Source organism: Hetaerina americana, unplaced genomic scaffold, assembly GCF_022747635.1.
Source record: "Hetaerina americana unplaced genomic scaffold, ioHetAmer1.1.p SCAF_8, whole genome shotgun sequence".
Classification (NCBI taxonomy): Eukaryota; Metazoa; Arthropoda; class Insecta; order Odonata; family Calopterygidae; genus Hetaerina; species Hetaerina americana.
Window position 1 is genome coordinate 60,049,079 of NW_027287427.1, and position 22,603 is coordinate 60,071,681.

The following is a 22,603-nucleotide window of genomic DNA, read 5'->3' on the forward strand; positions in this document are numbered from 1 at the left end:
GAGTGCATAGGCAATTATTGACTAGCAATATTTTGATTTCTGTTGGGACTTAACTGATTTATCATACTCATTTATGAAGGAGGATTCTCCAAAAACATGAAGACCTTGCTTCAACTTGAGCGCTGCTTAGGTGTGACAGCACTCATTTTACACAACTTAGGATCAGAATCAAAGTTTGAAGTAGAAGCTGCAATATTTTAACAGATCAAATTTCAGAAATGTGATGCCTGGATACATTGTTTTTCTTAACTTTGAGGAACACACCAAAGATTTGATATTTCAAAAATGATAAAATTGTTTTTGAACTACAAATGGGGAAAATGTTTTTGGTTTTATTTCTGATTGCTGCAAAATATAAAAAAATGCTACGCAAAACTCCTATGAAGGTTATAAAGAATGGACAGTAAAAATTTTCCACTAGATATTTTTAATATTATATAATTATAATTATTATACATATAGATACTAGATATTTTCCACTTTATCTAGTGGAAAATTGTTACTATCCATTATTTATTAGGTCCAAATTCCACCACATCATGCCTGAAATCTTATCATTAGAAAAATATATCAGTTATGAACTCATTGTTCCTTTGGTAACATGAGAATAATATCAATAGCACACAATGACTCACTGACATTGACAAAAGACAAAACAAAGAGAAAAGACAAAACATTCCAAACCAAAGTTGAATATAAATGCAACAATTTCAGAGTGTAAAAATCATTCGCCTTGACTGGGATTCGAACCCAGATCCCTCAATATCCGGTCGAGTGCTTTAGCCACTTAAGCTACCGAGGCGTCCTCTTAAAATCAGAAATTTTGGGGCTTTTAAAGAAGCAAGATGTTGTGACGAAATACCGTACCTACAATGTCACAGGCATTCGTAGTCGTGCGCGACGCGCCACAGTCCACGAGGTTAAAGCCAACTTTAAACACTTATGGTGTTTATACTTTGACAAATTCCAAAGAAACTGCAGTAGATGCGCGCGCACGACTCCGAATGCCTGTGACATAGTATGTACGGTATTTCGTCACAACATCTTGTTCCTTTAAAAGCCCCAAAATTTCAGAGTTTAAGAGGACGCCTCGGTAGCTTAAGTGGGTAAAGCACTCGACCGGATATTGAGGGATCTGGGTTCGAATCCCAGTCAAGGCGAATGATTTTTACACTCTGAAATTGTTGCATTGAAATGCACATTAGCGGATGACTCCGTTAAAAGTTACTGTTGCGGCATCTCCCGCAGTTTCTTTGGAATTTGAATATAAATGGTGAAACAACTTTGAATTCTCTCCTTAATGTGTGTTGTCAGGGTTTGCAAAGATATTTCAAGTTCAAATGTGGAAGTGGGATTTTTTTCGACCACATGCTGCCCTATATAGGCAATCCTACTTCTACAAGACTGTGTTCTTACACATGAAGTATGAAACTATGCCTGAACATGACAGGGGTTATGCACGAGTATAAACATGTATGTTGACAATAACTATAATCAAATGCTCTTCTGTTGGCTCATCACCATTTAATTCATGCACCATAATTATTATGCTTGATCATATAAATAGACTGCTATGGGATAAGGGGAAATGAGGGAAAAATCATTGAATCATATCTTCAGAGATGAACTAAAATTATTACAGTAAACAGCTTAGTATTGTCAACTGTCTCTGTCCCTAAAGGCATTTCTCAATGGCCTGTGCTTAGATTCCTTCTTTCATGCTGATGATTTAACTAATTTACTATCTGTTAAAACACCACATTATCCAAATACTTAAGCTCTGAAAGGCCTCGAGGAAGCCTGGTTCCCTGAAAATAGATTATTGTTAAATTAACTAAAATGTAGTCATTGTTACCAAGCCTATAGGATACTGAACAAGAAATGACCCCAGCAAAACTATTGGACTTTTGTTTGGACCCAAAACTATCCTGGCTGTCATTTAACCAACATGTGCGGCTACTATCCAGAACTGTATAACCAATTACAACTATAATGCATGCAGAATCTCGGCAAAATATGTTCATAACATTGACTTTGCTTTCTTTCAGAGTATTCTCTGTTATAGTGCACATCTATTGGGCAATGGGTAATGTGTTGTAAAGGTACTTAAGATAAAAAAAACAATTGCGATAATTAAAGCCAACAGGTGATCTACACTCTAAGCCACTTTTTGTGAGCGAGGTTATTATGTCTGCTACAATATACATGTATTTATGATGCTCTGGTGTACTCAAAAACAAGTTGCTTGATCTTGAAATTAAGTTTGACATTCACTCTCACTGTATCCACAACAAATTTAATCTAGAAATGCCATCTTATACAAATCAATGGATAGAAGACTAAAATCAATGGATACCCATCATGTGGTGGGAAAAAATTTACGATAAGTTACCTAGATAAAAATATTCAAAATGCATTATTATCAAAATTAAAATCATCTACCCATGGCTGCTTGGAAACCTCTTTTATGCAGTGAATATTCAGGTGAAAACTGCTGTGCCATAATTTCTCTGTACATTGGTGTATGTATTGTGTATTTTCTCTATGCATGAGCTGACAAGGTCTATGGTGGTACAATGGTTTTTTGATCAATTAAAGTATTATTATTACTTGCAGAGCTCTTTCACAAAAAATTTCATATCACCCAGAAATATTCTACATTTCTTGACATAAGTCATTCTCAAGTTTGATACGGTGATGTGAACTGCCCTGAAAACATCTTTCTTTCAGAGAAAAAAGAGGAAAATGCAGCCGCTGGAAACTGAGGGGACCACAGCACAACGCCAAAATGAGCAATGAAGTGTCTGGGATATTTCTTAAAATGTTCACTGATCCTCTGGCAGAATGGGTCATAACATTTACCTCAACGAAACAACCCTGTCTACAATTATCCCATTTACCTCTTGATTAAAGAATATTCTTAGCATTCACTTCTCATTAGAAAGTTTTCACCACTCAATGCCATAGTTTTCCATTAAAAATTTTTGATGGTACATATCAATCACTAACAATAGTTCTTGACTTTTGAAACCCTTCTGAAAATTTTTCTGTGACATGTCAAAATGTTCTTTGCTTCTCCATCCCATACATGAATTCCCTCAGGGGATTGCCAAATATGTCAAACTTAAATGCTAGACTATGCAAATTTCATTTTCAACAGTTTAAGATATGAAAGCATATGAGCACAAATCTAAATCATACGAATAAAATATTGAGCCGGCATAAAATCATTTTCAACTCACCATTTTGATATCTCCTGCCTTAGCTGCTTTCAACACTTCAAGTGAAGTTTTCTCCAAAAGATGGCTGAAATCAATGAGGCAACACAAATTCAGAAAGGGTTCCCAAAATTTGAAACAAGTTTGAACAGTGAATGAAACATTTTCAAATTCATTTACTTAAAATATGTACTTCAGACTCATCTATGATTCCACACTTATTTATGACAGAGAGACTCAAACCTGTGGAAAATGTGCACGTGTGGAGTAAAGCAAGTAACTAACTTACCTCAAGGAGTAAAAGTCAAGGCCAAATAACTTGGCATGAGCGCTAGCATGCAAGTAAAGTTTGGTTATCAATTAATTTCCGTTCCTTTCATCATTGTTAGCATGCAATATTTTGTGATTACATGCAAACCACCTTCCAATTATGTTTATATTTATTAAACATTTGGGCTTCAATGAATGAAATGTTAATCTGTTCAGTTTTTGTGCACTTGGAACTCAAAAAAAAAAAAAAAATTGTTGAAATGAAGTAGGCATTCAATATAAACAAAATTGATAGAGATTATTAAAATGAAAAAAAAAATAAACCACATTGTGCCACTGGAAAATTTTTGAATGGTAATATGAAGGTAATTAAGTTTTCCTTAAAAGTATGTAGCAATGCATGGTATTAATGGAAGCAGTTTTTATACAAGAGTTAAAAAAAAACATTGTGAATGCTTTTAAAATTCAATTGCTGAAAGAGAAATGAGTATGCATCAATGATACAGGTGAAAATTAAAACAATCTACCATTAGAATAATACTAATGTTGTGCCTAAAGCCAGTTACCCAATTATGAATAAAAAATTTACAAAATACAAAGCTATTCACAAATGTATAGGACTGCAAAAATTTTTTGAATAACTATGAACCAGCACTTCATAGAATGACTAAAAACATATGTTATGTATATGCATACAAATCTTGAGGCAAGTATTGATTTAATGATAATTTTTTCAACAATTTTGAAGCTACCAACACCACTGAGCACCATACTATAAAATAAGCAACTGTACATCCCTTATTAACTTCTGACAAAATGATATCTATGATGTGGAAACCAAAAACGCCACATAGATATCTGAAAAATGCTGTATTTTCAGTACCTATGCATAAATGGACATGTATTACCATAAAATGTGTAACAGACCTGTTCTTTTTCACAGCTAATATCAAATACCTTAATGCACCAACAGAAGAAAAGCTTCATATTATCAGCAACAGAAACACAAATGCTGTTGCAGACAAATGCAATTTAGTAGTGAGACACAATTTCACACGTAATCAAAAATAAAATATGAACAGATGTGCTCAAAATTTTGCAGGGATTACCAATAAAACACAAAATGAAGATGATACAGCATTTGTGCAACACGGTTTTGAAAAAAATACAATCTCCTTGGGAAAAATTTGTCATATTTGGTACTCAGTCTAGAGGAGAATAATTAATCCCATTGAAGATGCTTGAATATTTAGCCTATCTTTACACGGTGCATTCCCAAAACATCCACCATTTATTGATAATAATGAAATTATGAGAATGTTTTTCTGACAAAAATCTAACCGTTAACCTGGAGCTGTGAGATATCTGACAGAATATAGGGATGAGGAATTTCATAGAACGCTGAATCAGTAAAAAGAATAGAATGGTAATATGAAATATTTATAGCCTCCAAATATGTACCTATAATAAAAGTGCACCCATAACAAAAACTTGATTAGTAATTATTGCAAGAAAAATAAATACAAAATCTTGTTCTAAGAAGCAAGGTATTTCTAAAGCAGCAAAGAGTTAAACCCATAACTCCTTGATAGAGTTAATGGGGTCTATTGGCAAAAGAAGAAGATCCTTTTGTCAAGAATTCTATTTGAAAAACGCATAGCAAAGTTAACTAAAAGTTAGGATTTATAAAGCAATTGCAGGTGAAACTGCTGACAAAATAAGGAAAGGTATTATTTGAATCTTATACAGCCCTGTCTTGAATTGTGAGCATAGCAAGTGAGATTAAACAGATAAGAATTTATTCAATGAAATATAGAAATAAATTCGAGAGTGGCTAGGTTTGTCTAAGATTTCAAAGGTGCATTCCACAAAGTGCTAGCGCACTGCTATCATACTAGAACGGGAAATTCTAGAGGAAGGAAGCTCATAAGGTAAGCTATTCTAACAAAATTTCATCACCTGCTCTGCAGCCCTGATATTAACTCCATACTTTGGACACTCAAATGCACAGGTAGGACTAACCATAAAGGAGAATAAGAGAAATAGATTGTACAAACAAAATATTTAAGAATTCACTTTTTCCTTGTGCAAAACATTGATTTAGAAATGAAAAAACTTAAGAGAGTCTGATACCATTATGTATTCCTTTGACTACGCCATCTCCTGTGTCAATTAAAATCCTTTAATCTTTCTTAACTCCTTCATTATCCCTATCTCTTAGACACAGACGGACGTCCAATCTCAGCTACATGCTGTTGGGGTAGATTTCATTGTTTACTTTGTAAATGAAGGAATTCTTTCACAGAAAGTAAAATAAATTACCATTGCTGGATTTCCTCAATGTTTCATCATCCTAACTGGACAGACTTGAGCTGTGGTTGTTTTTGTATTACTTCAATTTTTTACACATGAGGAATCAAAAAAAAGACATGGTCACCTTTTCACTCCCAGGTTACTTGGTGAAACTTTCCTGTGTTGGTGTACTTAGGTATCCATATAAATTGTGGCCATCACGATCACATTACCGATTACCTTATCAATAAACAATGAAAGGGGCACATCTATTCCAATTTTTTTCACATTTAAAAAAATAAATAAAATGGTGGGCTATAATTTTTTTTTAATGCATGTGGGGTCGCCATGTCAACCTACCTAAGGCGACCGAAATTACCCCCAGGCTGCAAAACACCATCGGGGATCTTCATCGCGGATGGAGGTAGACCTCTCCCCTCCATACGTCTCCTCCTCACCTTCCTGTATCCCTGAATTCCTCCCATAGTTCCTGGTTCACTATAGTGCATATGTCCTGCATCGTACTTATACTCATCTCCCCAAGGCTTAACGGTAACATCACTCCCTTCACCAACAATGTCATTTATGCCATTGTCCATCACATGACGACGATCACTCCTATGAGAATTCGCTACAATCCTAGTTTGGTCCCCCTCCTTCTCCATAGATGCTTCAACACTGTCGGAGCAAACATTCATTGTACCAGTGGAATTTTCCACCACAAGCAACAGTAATTTTAACTAAAGATAAAGGCAAGAGGCTTAAATAAGAAGAAATGATAAGTCAACACCTTCCATACAATGTGGAAATTATTTTGAGACAACTCCAAACACACGTGGATAATAATGTTATTGCTTTCATCAATTATAAATTGATAGTTTTTTTTTACAATTAGTTTCAATGATGATGCATGTTCCACATCCATCAGCTGTACAGTTAACAACAACTAAACATAGTCAGCAAATAAAAAAAAAATATATATATCTCAAAACAAATGTCTCCACTGCTAAAATTAGGAATTGTAAACTGAATCGTCTACAGTTAACCACGTGTAATGTGATTACGTTTTAAAAATGAAGACATTTATTCGCTGAGTTTTATGGACCATCATTCCCATTACAAAATGTATGGAAACATAACATACATTATGCCTTACCTATTAACTTTCATGAACAAAAACAGCATCCATTTACAAAGTGACAGTATAAATAGGTATATATATATATTTTACATAAACCTAAATAATAGTTATGACGTATTTATTTCAAAATTACCAACACAAATAAGCATCATACACTCATATACCTGCAAAATAATATCCATTTTACAATTAAATGTATATGAGAATAATAGTCATTACATTCAGGACGGATGGCTTCCTTGTTAAGGTAACATCAATGACACCCTGGAATGAATCTCATGCATACAGGAACAATACAGTAGCAGTTTCAGAGTGAAAATGAGAATAAAACCTCGAATGAATTTGTCCCGTCGTCAACAGTAACAGTCTCTCAAATATCACAATTCATAGGATGAGAGCCACAGACAAGACAGGTGGCTATTAGCTTTTTATATATATTCAATCATATGCATAAAAAAATGAATGGATTGCTGACCTCTGGTATAACAGGAGAAGCCTACATATTCAATGTAAATACAATGTCAAAACCACATTCAACAGCAGAACTGAAAAAGACGTTGATTTGTGTAACCATCATTGTTCCAATAAAAGTGTACTGTACATATTTCAAATATACAATGATCATAAATAATTATTTGATATTGAAAAATTGATAGCAAACAATGTATGGCAACTTCTTGAAAGGGAAAATTACAGTTATTTATGAACAAGGTTAAGAGTTTGATTACTTTGGTCAAATAATTTTATCAAAGCCAAAATGCCATTTTTCTTACAATGTTAACTTATTAATGATAAGTTTATTTCACAGGAAAACATTTACAAATCTCAGACTGAATCAAAGAATTTAATTTTTTGAGAAAGATTTTTTGTCAACTCTTGATTGTATATGATTCTTCATTTTTAAATCATGTTAAAAGTTATTAGCAAAAAGCTGAGACAATTAACAGGAAGACTTTTTTTAAATTACTGCATCAATTAAATAAATGTTAGTTCTGAATGGACACAATTATGTAAGTATAAAAAAAAACATTCACAAAAGAAATCACAGAAGCAAAACTTAACATTTGATTGACACACACTGGCCACATGCATAAACTTCTGGGCGCAACCATGTCAAAGGAACATACTGTATGCTTACAGAAAAAAATGCTCTTCGCACCTCAGTCCTGGAATATACCAGACGAATAGAAACAAAAACAACATCAAACATTTCACACAATTCAAATATTCTCTAAAAGTCTGCCGTTATATATTTTTTTTTAAAGTCTACATAATACACACAATGCATCCATTGTCTCAAATAAATTAATGAAGCAACAGAACCAAAATAATTCCACCACCGACGCAATCCCATTCATCACCATCAGTTCTACCAAGTAATTACTACACAAGCACAATTGCAGGAGAAGCTCTACAAACAGTAAATTGAAACAATCATTAAAAATACCAAAAGCCACCATAGATAGAGAACTTGTGCAGTGCAGAGATTAAAAATCAAAGAGATCCAATACCTCATCGGCTCAGGGTTGGCTTTCCTTGGTTGCCCCCTTAGGTCATTGCTCTGGCTAGCCATTGTCGGTGGGGGATGGTGCTCATTTTTCTCTATCACCACCTGTGATTGGGGCTGTGGTGTTGAGCCTTCTGATGCTGGTGTGGATACCGGATTATTGATTTTGGGAGCTCCAGCTGCTGCCATTGCCATCGCAGAAGAATCGTCGTCTGGAGTCTGTGGAGCTCCACTGGAGCCAGTGTCCAGCACAAATAGCTCCTCACTGCCACCTACGTCAGTCACGTAATGCAAATGCTCTTGGGCACGGTCAACCCTGAAGTATCTCTCTGCAGTACAAGCTGAAAGAAAACAAGAAATAGCGTCACAATTGCAATGATGATCCAGGCTGAACGGAATGGTGAAATATCTTAAAACGAGAGGGTTCAGACGTGCTGAGCATCAAAATTCATTTCAAAAACCATATAATTACAGTAGCCCAGCATTAATCTGGAACGGTTGAACAAGAACTACTAGAAAAACATTTTACATTGTTCATTCATATAAATATACTCACAATCGACAAAGCACCAGTCCGGAGTAAGTTTAGTGGTTGCGTTGGCACTTTCTTCTTGGAGTTTGTTTATCAAATTTCTCACTTGCTCCAAATCAGCGGTTGGACTTACTTCAATGGTTCCTAATGATATAGCTGAAAAATCAAATTTACAGATCAAAATAAGAGGATATTTTGAAATTAGACACACCCTATCCATTGTGACAGAAACTCTTATTTTCTTTAAGGGCTATACAGTGGGAAAAATCATTCGATTAAGGTATTCTACCTACTTTAAAAGGTAGAGTTGAGATGGTACGTACAGACTATTTGTTTTTAAGAATTGTGGGATCTTCTTATTTATTTCTTTATAACTTCTGCCTGCATTCATGATGTTTAAAAAGCCTATTCTCTTAATTTCTTCACCTTGCTTTCCCAATGTTCTCCTAGCTATCATACCCTTTAATATAAAACCTTTCACTATTTCCTCCAACAACTTTAACTACCATTTTCAGATTTCCCCCACTAGCTTCTCCCGCTCTATTTAGAACAAGCATTTGTCTTCCTCTCAGACCAATTTATGTCACGATTCCCCAACACACCCATATCTCCAAAGCCTTGAATCTACGTTCATCCTCTCACCAGGTTCCACTCATAAATACTACATTCCAAATTAAGTCTCTACTTTGTGTTTTCTTCAAATATTTACTCTTTATACCAATCATCAATTCTCTTCTTCTTGCAGTGAAAAAATATAATAATAAAAATCTACAATAGGAATGCTGGATTCTAAAGTGGTTTTTTCACATTTCTACAGTTGATAATAATTAATACTTGCTCATTTACAATTTTTAAATGGATTGCTTCTCTGATTTCTACTAGAAGGTGCTCATAAATATTTGAGAAAAGATTATTCATTCATGGAGTATATCCATTTATTGAAGAAATTTTCACTTACATTCAACAATTTCACTCATTTTTTAGCTTACTTAAAAATTATGGTGCCAGGGTGCCAAATGCACAATTATTTAACCATTTTTAATAGCCAACTCGAAGAAAAATGAAGAATTAACAAGGGATTTTTCAGTAACAGAAAGACTGGTTAAAAATTGATTATTTAGAGTAGGCAATGCTCAATGAAATCAATTAAGATAAAAAAAAACAGAAAAATACATACAAAAGTATAAGTGAGGAAATAATTTACTAACCTGCTTGTTTCAGTAAGTCTTTGTCATAATGGTGTTGTTCATAGTCTGACATGTTGATTTTGTTGACCGTTAATTTCAGTTGTTCAAGTGTTGTTTGCCTGTAAATAGAGAACGATAAATTACAACATGCACATTCATCAGTCACCTAGTATACACTTAAGAAGAGGGAAAATTGAGATAAAATAACAAAATATGATTTCCATTCCATGATATCCTGCATGAAATTCCAATCATTGTTATTCACAATGGAAACCAGGGCCAAATAGATACATGTTTTGTGCTCTGCAATTCCTGATACATCACTTTCATTAGGGTTGATTTCAATCTTTAAAAATGTTTGTGCCTGTAATCTTTGTTCATTGCCAGTCTCTGCAGATGATGCACGTAGTCTCTCCACCAGATGGCACTAATGACAAAACTATCAAGCAAAAGTCTTGATATGAGCATTTAAAATATTATTGGCTTTTCCATTCGGTGTCGTGAGCTTTCTAGTTCCACATTTTGTTTGCAAAAAGTTTTCCATGCCTAATTTTGTTGATGTTGCATTAGAAATGTGGATAGTATAATTTTTATCCATAAAAAAACTAGAAATATGACACGGCAATATTTGTTATCCCAATCAAAGCCCAAAATCATGCAAAATTCACCCATGTTAGGGGGGACAATTCCTTTTCCTGTGCTGCCAATGGTTTCCCAAGAAGAAGGGCATCTGAATAATCACTCAGCTTGGGTGAACCTGAGGGTACCCTGAGGCATTCTGTGGAATCAAACGAAGGCTCTCTGGTCAGTAGCCAATATTCTATACCCCCTGGAGTGCCCCCATTATTCCAACACAAAGCCATAATGAAAATTGACATATTGCTCATTATTACAAATGAACAATTTTGGAAACCCAGCTAAATCGCTAAGAAAGTTTTAGTTTTGTAAAACGTAACATTCAATTATTCCCAAAAGTCATGAATTTATGCAATGATGGAGCAAAATATTTAGAATATTACCTAGTGGCACTGAGCCTTGACATTAGAATGCAAATTACAAATATTTTCTGTACATAATTTCACAAAACTAAACTAAACATCACTAAAACAGCATATAATTTATCCTGCTCTTTCGACTAATAGTATTTTCTGCATTTTACTTGAGAAAATCTGGGTGTTCATTATGAGTTGTCAGAAAAATTCTGTTTAAAAAATAAAAACATAAAAATGAATTTAAGTTTTAATAAAAGTTGTAATGCATGCAAAAGAGTAAATATATCCATTGCCCATGGGCCCCAGGTTATGTTCCCCTAAAGTAGCAGAATGCAGTGACTCTTAGGTGCTGTAAACTTTACTGTAAACACTTACTGGTTATTTGCCTTCCCTCCTTTCCTCTTGGCTAACATGGAGGCCTTATTCAACAAAGTCATGCTGATTATAGATGGGTTTAATCTGCAAGCTTCACCATCCACTTGCATTGGTATGGTTTTGGTTGTTACCACCTTTGCAGATTTGCACTGGGTGATACAAGTGCCATGACCTCCAGCCTGTAGTAAAGGCTGAGGGGATGGAAAGAGAGACAAAACTTCAATAACTATTATAAATACATACACAGGAATATAATGGACGGATATAGGGATTTAAAAAAAATGACAGCATAACATAATATGAATACCAAAGAAGTAAAATATGCAGTTTGTTTAAATGCTTCCTCAAAAAATTTGGAAAACAACAATTTTTTAGAAGGAGCAGACTTGTTTTACCAAAGAACATACTCATCAATTCCTGAATCGCATCCCATAACCCCTAATTTAAAACAATTTGAACATATTCCTTGAACTTTCAAAGAAATTGAAACATTTCAGACATTTTTCCACTTCCTCGATTTGCCAGTTAGGGCAGCCAACCTGATGTAAATACCCAAAAAAATATATTTCTACCAGAAAGTTAACAATCTATGGCTAAAACAACAACACAGCATAAAACATCATATGCCATAAAAATAGTAAGACAAATGTTTATGAAATAGACTAAATACACAAATTTGAAAATTTCTTGGGCAACATTTGTTGAACTGTAAAAACTGTAAACATTTGTAACAGTGTAAAAAAAATGCAAGGCCAAGAAAACTGCTTCAGAGAACTGCATTCAATTAGCATAAAAAATTACTCTATTAACACTTGATATTGTAGGCCAAATGTTTAAGAAATTTGTCACAGGAATGAAAATATCCCATAAAAATCCTTAAATGAGTATAATAATGTTTTTGATTCGATAACGTACTTACACTAATTAGGCCTATAATGTTTACCGAATAGTGAGAACTAGTATTTTACATCTGTTTTCCAATATAAATGATGATTGTAGCAAATGATACAGATTTTATAGATTGGTGGCATAATTTAAAGTGATTAGTCCAAAATTTTCTGGACCTACCTGTAAGCTATTGTCTGTATTTAATGTAATGATATTCAGTCTGTGTCCATCCAAAACTTACCTTGAATGGTAAAAAATCAATAATAATAATTATTCTACAAGGAACTTTGCCACAGGCAGAATAGTATTGGCATGATCAGAGAGATGCAGACCTATTGCCCCAGAAGGTTGGAAAATGAGTCCGGGTAAGCTACATATTCATCCAATGCTGGCAATCCTGCAGTCTATATAGCAACATTTTTAAAAGCAAGATTCCTTGAAGCTTAACGAGTGCCTTTCTCTACATTAACTAGTGAATTATTTCTGCCACTTTTGCAGAACACCAATATCTTTTTTTTAAATTAACAAATGTTTTAATGCATTTTATTGTTGGCTAATTTGCCAAGATTGCCTCATTACCCTTTATTCTACTCGCCGTCTTCCTTGATCTCAAAACAAGTTTGCCCATAAATTCGGATTAATGACCAGCATATTAAATTTGCATTATTTTTATCATGCAAATGTAAAAAAATACTGCTAGTTCAAAACATGAAAACTTATCTGTCTAGTAGGGATATATGTAGTATTTGGAGAACTTCTTTAACTACAGTAAACCCATGCTAATTCAGACCTGACTTATGCATACTACCACTTCATCTGCAGTCTGGCCATACATGGCAAGTGGCTTATTAAGGGGTAACAAGAAGCAGCACTGCTGTACTCTGCCAAACATTTAAGATTAGTTTTCACATTTCTATGAATATGGCTGAAAATAAGTGTATTATTTCAATCAAAATTCCAGCTGTGCATTTGAAATTATGAATAAACTATTGCCACATGAAACATAATTCATGTGTTCATCTAAACACTGCACGTTTCATAGGCACGACATTTGGCAAAAACTTTCCATACGGTTTCGTGACTCTCCATGTACCTAGATATTTCCAGATTATGGGTTTTTGTGTCAGAGATACTAAAGTAACTTTTGATTATTGCACCAAAGAAGACAGACAATGAAAGAAAATGTAACAATGAACATTAAACAAGATGAAGATGCTCAAGAAATTTGAATCTGTTGGGAATTCAGTATTGCTTTACATACTATCCAATTTGAAAAAGAAGACTATTTGCCCTTAGATTTGTATTTAATTTCCACAAATTACAAAGTTAGCTTAAGGAAATTACCAATGTTACCCGAAGTTGAAAGATAGCAAGAGGCCATTAATGGAGTTTTCAAACACACTGGCCCCATAATCATTTTGTTCCTTAAGTTACAAAACACCTAATCAATTTCTGCGAATTTCTAAGCAGAAATTAGAATGCTATTTCATAGTTACCAGGGACAAATGAATATCCCAACTCATTCCTTTGTAGAACTCTACAATAAAGAAGAAATAGACGGACTGGACACAACTTGAAGCACAATAGTAAGAAACATAGCAAAAGGAAAATTGCAGGAAAGATCCTGAGACCAAATCCTCTAAGGAAGACCAAGAGACAAGTACATAGGGAAAATGAAGAAGGACATCAAACAGAGAAGTTATCGGGGATCAGGAAATTAACACTGAAGAGAAAAGAATTGAGGGCTACAGTAAACCAATCTCAGGATTGAAATACTGTAAAGATGAAGTAAAATGTCTATCACTTATAGAAATATTTGTCTTCCATTCACAAATAAGTAAAAATGAATATCATTTGACAGATTGGCAGTCAGCATCCTCTATAAGGAATGCAATTATATAAAAAAAATAATGCTACTTGAGGTTAAAAATAATCATTACCTACAGTGGAAGTCCTTTGTAATCTTTATCTATGTTAAGGACAGATACTTATATTTCTTGCTATCATGATCAGGCAACTACTATAGAGAGAGAAGCAGATACAGCCGGTAGCACTTTAATGAAATACCACTGTACACAGAAAAAGATTGTATTCGACAGAATTTTAGATTTATATTGGAGATTCGCGGTAAATTATCACATATATAGATGCATATTAAAACCGCTTCATCAGAATCAACCAGATATTTAATTAATTGTAGCAAAACTTGTTCCTTTACCAGTTGGCAACTAGTGTTAGGCAACTGATAAGTTCTAAAAACAGCATACATACAGAGTTCTAAAAATAAAGAAGTTTCATCAGCGAGTGTAAGAATTACCACAGCACATAACCATTGACACAGGGATAGATAGAATCTACTTGAGGTTTGATATAGCATGGAGCAGATCCATTCAAAATTGATGCCCAATGAGACAATTAACTTTTGGATTTTTCTACATCCTATTATATTCCTATAAATACTCACAAGCTGATAAGTGGTGAGTCCGATGACTTCCATCATTCCATCATCTGTTGCAGGTTCGATACTCCCAGCAGCTCGGTTCCATGGATGCGTACCACCACCATAACTGTAAAATGAATTTTAAACCCACGAATAGAATAGTTTGTGGCATCACTTCATGGAAATGATTCACATAAGAAAACAAAATGCTTTGATCTTCCACTTATACTTGATTATACACGACCTAGGTTTCAACTTACCATGTCATCATAATATTGATGATGACTTCGTAAGTCGAATCTTAGGTCAAGCATAATAAAATATATGTGGAAGAACAAATTATTTTCTTTCCCGATATTTTAAACCCAAATTTTTTTGTATTTTTAAACACCAACTTCAGTACGATGATTTTTTCCCCATTATGCACATTTGAGTAAACTAACAACTCGAAAATAAGGCACTTAATATTAAGAAAAAAAAGAAACATCACTGCTCATCATAAAAAAATTGCTTCATTCATAAAATCAACTGAGAGGTGAAGCTAAAACAAAATCTTATGACTACTTCACAAAATACTCCTCCAAGTACTTTTATCTAGCTCTACATGATGTTTTGATTGAGAAGAACCTCAACTTCTGGCCATTATATTTACTCTACATTATGATATAACTTTTAAAAGATAAAATGAGAAACAATTTAAAATAATAAGAGTCTCCTTAGAATTCACCTAGAGGATTCTCAGTAGAGCAGAATAAAAATAGAAAGCAACACCTTTTCGACTGTAGAGCCAGAGAAAAACAACACAATAGAACATACAATTAAGACTGATTTTATAAGAAATGCATGGATTCAAGTACAATTAAAGTCAAGAAAAGAAATGAAATTTTCATGCTTCAAACATTGCATTCTGATGTATATCTCAAAGAAAATGAACTAACGTCAATGTTGAACATTTACTCATTATAGCAAATACAAGAGAAAATGAATAAGAAATGGATATAAAAAAATCTTACCTAGGAATATTGAGAAATACAATGGCATGGACCTTGTGCTCCTTCAACTTGGGAGTCAAATCTTTACCGTCAGCTTCTAAAGTAACAAAGTCTGAAAGATCTTTCCATTTCCTTTGCAACAGATCCTTCCCACCAGCTTGACCATAAAACATTTTATTTCTTAGCCGTGAATTAAACCTCTCTGGATGGGCCTCTGAAAATTTAATAAAATCAATAGATTTTTTTAATATTTTGAAATTAAATACTTCACACAGATGTTGTTACCCATTACATGTTATACTCCTAAATGACATCATATGAGCCAAGCATACTTGATGATTTGGACATGGATCCAGTTTCAGTATTACAGGAAATAAGGCATGTCTAAACCAATTACATATTTGAACTAGATATGCTGTCCATTTCAACCAAAGAAATACACAAGTTTTCTGAAGTTATTGGATAGGTTTTTCAGCATGAGTCGGGCATCACATTTTACATAAGTTCAGCAATATACTGCTATGATCAGCACACTATCATGCATTATACCTTGGCATTTCTTCATTAATCAGTTCCACACAATTTTTTGGAATGGGAGTGCATTTTAGGGCAACTGATGAGTTGAATCATAGTTTTCTCTAAAGTGACTTTCTGGATACATTTATAGTATCCAAGAACAAAACTTGACACTTTCTTTGAAATAAAGAAATGAAAATGGAGTTTGCCGAACTATTACTATTAATTATTATATGCAAACATTGACTAAACTAAAATGTACACGTGCACATACATATAAATAAGAGTGTGACTGGATAGTCCAGTGATTCACTGAATTCAATTTCCTGGAATATCTTGATATTCATTAACAATTTTCACATATGCACTATTGGCCAATATAAGTCCGTGAAACCACACGAGAAATAGACTTTGACATATTTAACATCCACTGAAGTATTTACAAATATCTGATTTAAATTAAAAATCCAATCGATGAAAAATTACCTCAAAACTTTTCATTTTATAAACAACTATCATGATTCGTGGATGTCTCCATTTTTTCGGGTTCCCACCGCATTGGTAGTCATGCTTGACGACAGTTTTGACCTGAAGACGCCTGGTGGAATCCAGGCGAAACTGTCGTCAAGCATGACTACCAACGCGGCGGGAACCTGAAAAATGGAGACATCCACGAATCCTGAACGCCACGGAAGACTACGATCCAACTATCATGATTTTCATCAACCCTCCGTGTGATAGTCACCATAGCTACCTCATTCACTAAAAATTATCACACACATAAGAATGAAGCACAACCAGCTTCAATTTTTCCAAATTTCAGAAAATATTGATTTTATAGAGGCAATATATCCCTCCCCTGGGTATAAAAATTCAATAATAAAACATTCCACATCTTTCAACAAAAATATTTTTTTCAAATAAAGTAGCCACTTAATGTAAACCAGTAACGCAGGCTTCGAATTAGCATTTAAAATTTCACCCTTTCATATCTTCCAAATTTTTCAACAACATGTGTATGACACTTAAAATCCCAATAGAGTTAACCCCCATATCGTTAAGTCCATAGAAATTTATATAACATTTAAATAAACATTTATTTCAAGCAAGCTATATGAAATTAAGGACACCTTACCTCGTGCTTCGTGGAACTCCAAGGCTATGTGAGCGTCTACACCCAACGAAAAGTAATTGTTCACAACATTCAAAGGAAGATTTTCTTTGCCTTCTTCATTAGGCTCGGCTCCAGGATTTTTCTCTACTTTCAATTCCCAACGATCTAATAAAACTATTTCACCATCAGCAATATTGCATAAAATTTTTGAGATTGGTTCATCAGTGTAGCCCTGAATGAGAAAATGAGAAATTCTTAAAATTCTCCAACAAGCCAGGGAGTACTGAAAAAGAATACGTATACCAGAGGAAATATCAAAATACTATGGTTTTAGTTCACCTCCCCTTCAAGCAGCCTTTCTGTTGATATTAGATAATTATGTTTAAAAGATCACTGTTATCAATAAAATCTCCTCCTCATATAAATATAGTGCCATTACCAACTGAAGAGGATATTCTTCATATTACATTCAGTCAACAGAATAGGATAAGAGCAGAGTTTTACTGGGGCAAATGGAAGGAAGACAGGTATTTGGTGATCAAATGTTCACAGCAAGGGAGAGAAATTTTGGAGCTAAGTATGCTGTTGGTTCTTGCATCTTGAGACTGGTGGCACATTGTAACTTTCAATTGAGATAGTACTTCTACTCTATCACCAGGCCAATTAAGTGAGAAAAATGTAGACTTTGATGGGTATTCCTTGGGGGGTCCGGAATAAAATAAGTCAACTGCTGCTAAAATCTTCGGCACAATGAAAAATAACCTGAAGAAGTCAATTTAAGGCACAGTTTCTTTACGCAATCATTATGAAATACATTTCAGTTTGGGTTACTCATATTTTATAAATATGTGCATGTAATCCCCATCATTAATACACATAATTTAAAGTTCCTGTACATGAGATCCATATGCATTTGCAACTCCTTTGGTCATTAATTACATTAATTTTGCCAATTCAGTCATTTTTCAGATGAATTACTCCAAAGATCAGCTTTTGAAACTTCTTGTACACTATGTAGCAGAGAAAGTTAAGCAAGAAATATTAGATTTAATATGCTATACATAATTGAGGAGATTTAATCGAATGTCCTTAACCTCGGGCTAAGGGAATTTTTTCAGATGTGGAAGAATAATTTCATGTTCCAGCTGTTTTGTTTAGTTTTGGTTCCATTAATGACAGAAAGGATATTAACAAAATCAATTGATTGTTTTTCAGATCAAAGAAACCAGCTTGATACACCTGCTGATAATAGTACACACTGTCTAAGTAATAAAGGATGTTCAAATGATCTGTTCCACTCTTTGTTCTATAATACCAAGATTTTACAATTTTGTGTGAGCTATAGAGAAAATTTTTAATGTGAAATGCTTTATTTGTGTTAACAGGATAATACCCTGCTAAATATTTGACCTAGTGTGTGAACGAGTGAAATAAATTAAAGATTGAGTTGTTCATCTCATTTGGAATTTTTACAAGTTCAGAACCAAAATCTATTTCCATAGATTGCAATATGTTGATTACTTCACAGGATCAAAATATGATGCCATTGTCCAGGTACTTCCGCTGATGCAACTCTGGTAACCTAACAATAACGAACATCAACTTATGGAAGAAATAATACAGCTTTGGTAAATTCCACTGGATTTTATTTTTACTCAGATTTTGACACAATGCAATCTTCAGGGTATGAAGAAGACACTAAGTGGTGACGTTAAAAATCCAGTGGAATTAACCAAAGCTGTCTTTTTTCTTCCATGATGGATGACTAACACAAAGTAAAGCCTGAAACAGTTTCCTTCATTAAAATACAACAGCTTATGTGAACTTCATTGCATTGACGTTTCACTGTAAACATATTATCGACAACTTTCAAATAAACAGCACTTATTCTGTAGCCATATGCCTCTTAGGGCATGAACTACCTGTGTGAAACCTATAGACCAGGCCAGAGTCAGAAATTTAATCAAAAATAATGGACAAAGATATCTTCTACATCAAATCCTTGTTCTATTTTACAAAGGTTAAATTATGCATACTTACACCACCCCAGCCTAATGCTCTGGCAAGGTCATTTCCTGTACCGAGAGGCAATACTCCAACGGCCGGCGACGGAGTAAAGCCAATCTGGTCAAGGACTGATAACACCCACCCAACTGTTCCATCACCACCGCAAGCTAACACTCGTAGGTTGGGAGCTTTACGAAACATTTCTAGCCTGGAGAGGAGAAAAAGTACACATTCTCAGTTTTGTACTCACATTGGGAGAAAATTTCCACATCTATGACTCTAAGGCAAATCAAAATATACACAAAAAATGAAGGCAAAATGCTTAACCTGTCAAGTAATGAAGCCTTCCGGCCAGCTACTTTTATTCTTTTTCGCAAGTTAAAGTATCTTTAGTGAAACCATTTTAACACTCTTAAATTCAGAAATTCAGCTGGAAACCCAATATAAACCACCTCATTCATCAACGATTACTCAAAGGCACAGGAACTTCATGAAGGTCAAAGTCAAAAATGACTAGATATTTATGGCATTCAAAATATGATAATGATATGCCCACTTGGCAGTGCTAGCTGTAGCCACAATGGCCGTAAACATTAATTTAATTTCCGATTTAACTAAAAAATATGCAAAATGGATTTCCATATTCCCCTGAAATTTTGCTGAATTCTCTAACGGGAAAATATGTCCAGGAATTTTATCATTTTTCTGCTTAAAGGAAACCATAACACATTATGAAGGCATTTTCACAGCTAGTGCAAGATTACCATTTATGGCCTTTGTTTTACCATTAGATTGCCATTGATGATAGACCCAAGTTTTAGCAATAACTCCAGATGACTTAACAACAAGAAAACTTTATTTTTAAAACCTAGGATTATTTTCACAAATTATTTCCACAAGTTTTCACAAATGATTACACATAAAAGCTAAATGCTTGAGTAATACTGCTAGGATATGGGGATTAAAAAATCTTTGAATACTTAAGCATAATATGAGTTTGAATCTTAAAAAACTTAAAGAAGAAAAACTATACTATAAAATGACTTAATTGTACTGGTTCAATAATTGGCAATGAGAGAACTATTATAAAGAGAACTCACCCCATTCTTGGTCCCCCTTGGGTGAGGTCAAAAACTTGCCGTGGGTTGAGAAGCCACTGGAACTTCTGTAGGAGTTTCACACCTTGATTTCCACCCGATTTAGGATTAATAAATACAATCACAGGTTTTACAGTTGCCGTAGGTATTGGCTTTATCACAAAAGTTCTTTGGTCCTTTTCATTCTTTTTAAGAAGAAAAAATAAAAAGAAATAGAATTCAACAATTATTAAGCATAGTAATTCTTCTCTTCCTTCCTCTAGCTCCTAGCTACCTGGCATCTGGCTCCTTCATCTAGTTTTCGTCAAACTTAAATATTAAAAATCAGATAAGAGCTATAAATCTCACCTTAATAATTATTGACTAAACTTTTTCTTAGAATAAATATTTGAACAGCAATGGCACCCTTGAATTAAACAGGAATATAGGAAATGCAGTAACACATGACAAAAGTGACAGGCACTAGAAAATTATACAGTATTAATGCCACGTTAGTGAGTGAAAAAAATGAACCAAAAATCGCCCATCAATGTTTTAAATAGGTATATTATAACCAATTTGGTTATGAAAAATTACTAACAGTGATTAATAAATACTGTGATGAGTGCCTAGATGTTAACCCTCTTAGTGCGGTGGGGATTCCAGGGGTACTAGTGAGAAGTGCGAAGGGTAAATTAAGAAAATGTATCACCTTAGGGAAAAAAACATTATGAAGTTATTTGTTTAGATAGCCATATGCAGTTTTTTTATTTTAAAATAAAATATTGTAGTTAATAACGATGTTATTCATTTACATCATCTGAAAAATAAATGTAATTATTACAGTATTATAAATTTGAAGAATATTTTTTTAGCAATAATATTTCGATTTTTAGACCCAATACTAATATTTGTTTTAAGGAAATTTTCAATAAAACTACCATATTTAAATATAAGAAAGAATCAAAAAGACGTAAAAAAAATTGTAAATAAATAAAGAAAAACCTGTGAATTGCAAATTTTTTTGTCAGCCTCTGCATAATTCGATTTTGTTGAAAAGGCTGATCTCACTGAGTCAAATTGGGACTTTTCCCCTTTCCTTGAGACTGCGGCAATGTTCTTACAATCTAAAGGCAGAAAAAACGAAGTTCTAACTTACAGAGAACTGCTGACATTGTAATCCAATACATAGGGCGCAAATGATTAGATAGGATGGATGGCAAGAGAAACCAAAATGATAAAGCAGTGCTCTCATTTCCATCATATCAACAAAGTCTGAATAAGCAGTTATAGCAGTGTTAGGCAGTGTTATCAACACCACCACACCATAACACATTCAAGAGATTACAGATGAAAACAGATTAGTAGCCTTGCAGTGGTTTTTCATAGTCGAAAGACCACTCAGAAAAAAAACGAGCAGACAATTAGGCTGAGCTTCCCGACATGTACAAAACTGAACGTAAAATTATAGTAAGAATTATACTTTTTGAAAAGCATTTAAAATTGCTAATAAAAATTAAAAAATGTGCTATATAATTGTATGGAATTCACCCTATCGATAGCACAAAAACCATAAATTATTAAGGAACAAACCATAAGTTACAGCGATTTAAACAATAGCCTACACAAGAGCCGATATATCGGCCTGCCGCACTTTTCGCCAGGGATACAAAAGCCGATATATCGGCCCGCCGCACTAAGAGGGTTAAATGAGGTTGTGAGACACTTAATAATGGTAATTACAATTTACCATACAATGATAATGAAGTATTTCAGAAGATACCTCTGATATGCCATTGCCAATGACAATTGAAACAGAATTCCATTCAATTATGATTGAGAGAATATAATTAGAACATTTTCTTCAAGCATACCTTCTCTTTACTCTTCTTTTTACTGGAAGATTTCTTTTTTGGAGATTTCCGCAGGCTGGATTTGAAACTACCCCTTCTCGGTAATTTCACTATCCACGATGGAGGCACTATAATTCCATTATGAAGTCCTGAGGATGAAAGAGTAATGACGCTGCTACAATTTTTAAGCCACTGGCAATGTA

At 34.0% G+C, this 22,603-nt stretch overlaps 1 protein-coding gene across 3 annotated transcripts in view; it reads right to left on the reverse strand.

The window, feature by feature from the left end:
- Positions 1-22,603, reverse strand: part of rdgA (retinal degeneration A) — a 113,288-nt gene that overhangs the window by 9,080 nt on the left and 81,605 nt on the right. Inside the window, exons 6-18 of one of the 3 annotated variants that reach the window (XM_071596708.1) lie at positions 22,422-22,549; positions 20,572-20,753; positions 19,505-19,679; positions 17,486-17,696; positions 15,856-16,048; positions 14,867-14,969; positions 11,515-11,705; positions 10,169-10,266; positions 8,985-9,116; positions 8,433-8,769; positions 6,141-6,458; positions 3,508-3,549; positions 3,243-3,306 (exon numbers count right to left, since the gene is read on the reverse strand). In XM_071596708.1, coding sequence (XP_071452809.1) covers positions 3,243-3,306; positions 3,508-3,549; positions 6,141-6,458; positions 8,433-8,769; positions 8,985-9,116; positions 10,169-10,266; positions 11,515-11,705; positions 14,867-14,969; positions 15,856-16,048; positions 17,486-17,696; positions 19,505-19,679; positions 20,572-20,753; positions 22,422-22,549 — 2,174 coding nt within the window. The remainder of the gene's footprint in view (positions 1-3,242; positions 3,307-3,507; positions 3,550-6,140; positions 6,459-8,432; positions 8,770-8,984; positions 9,117-10,168; positions 10,267-11,514; positions 11,706-14,866; positions 14,970-15,855; positions 16,049-17,485; positions 17,697-19,504; positions 19,680-20,571; positions 20,754-22,421; positions 22,550-22,603) is intronic. The other 2 variants (XM_071596709.1, XM_071596710.1) reach the window with 2 other exon arrangements.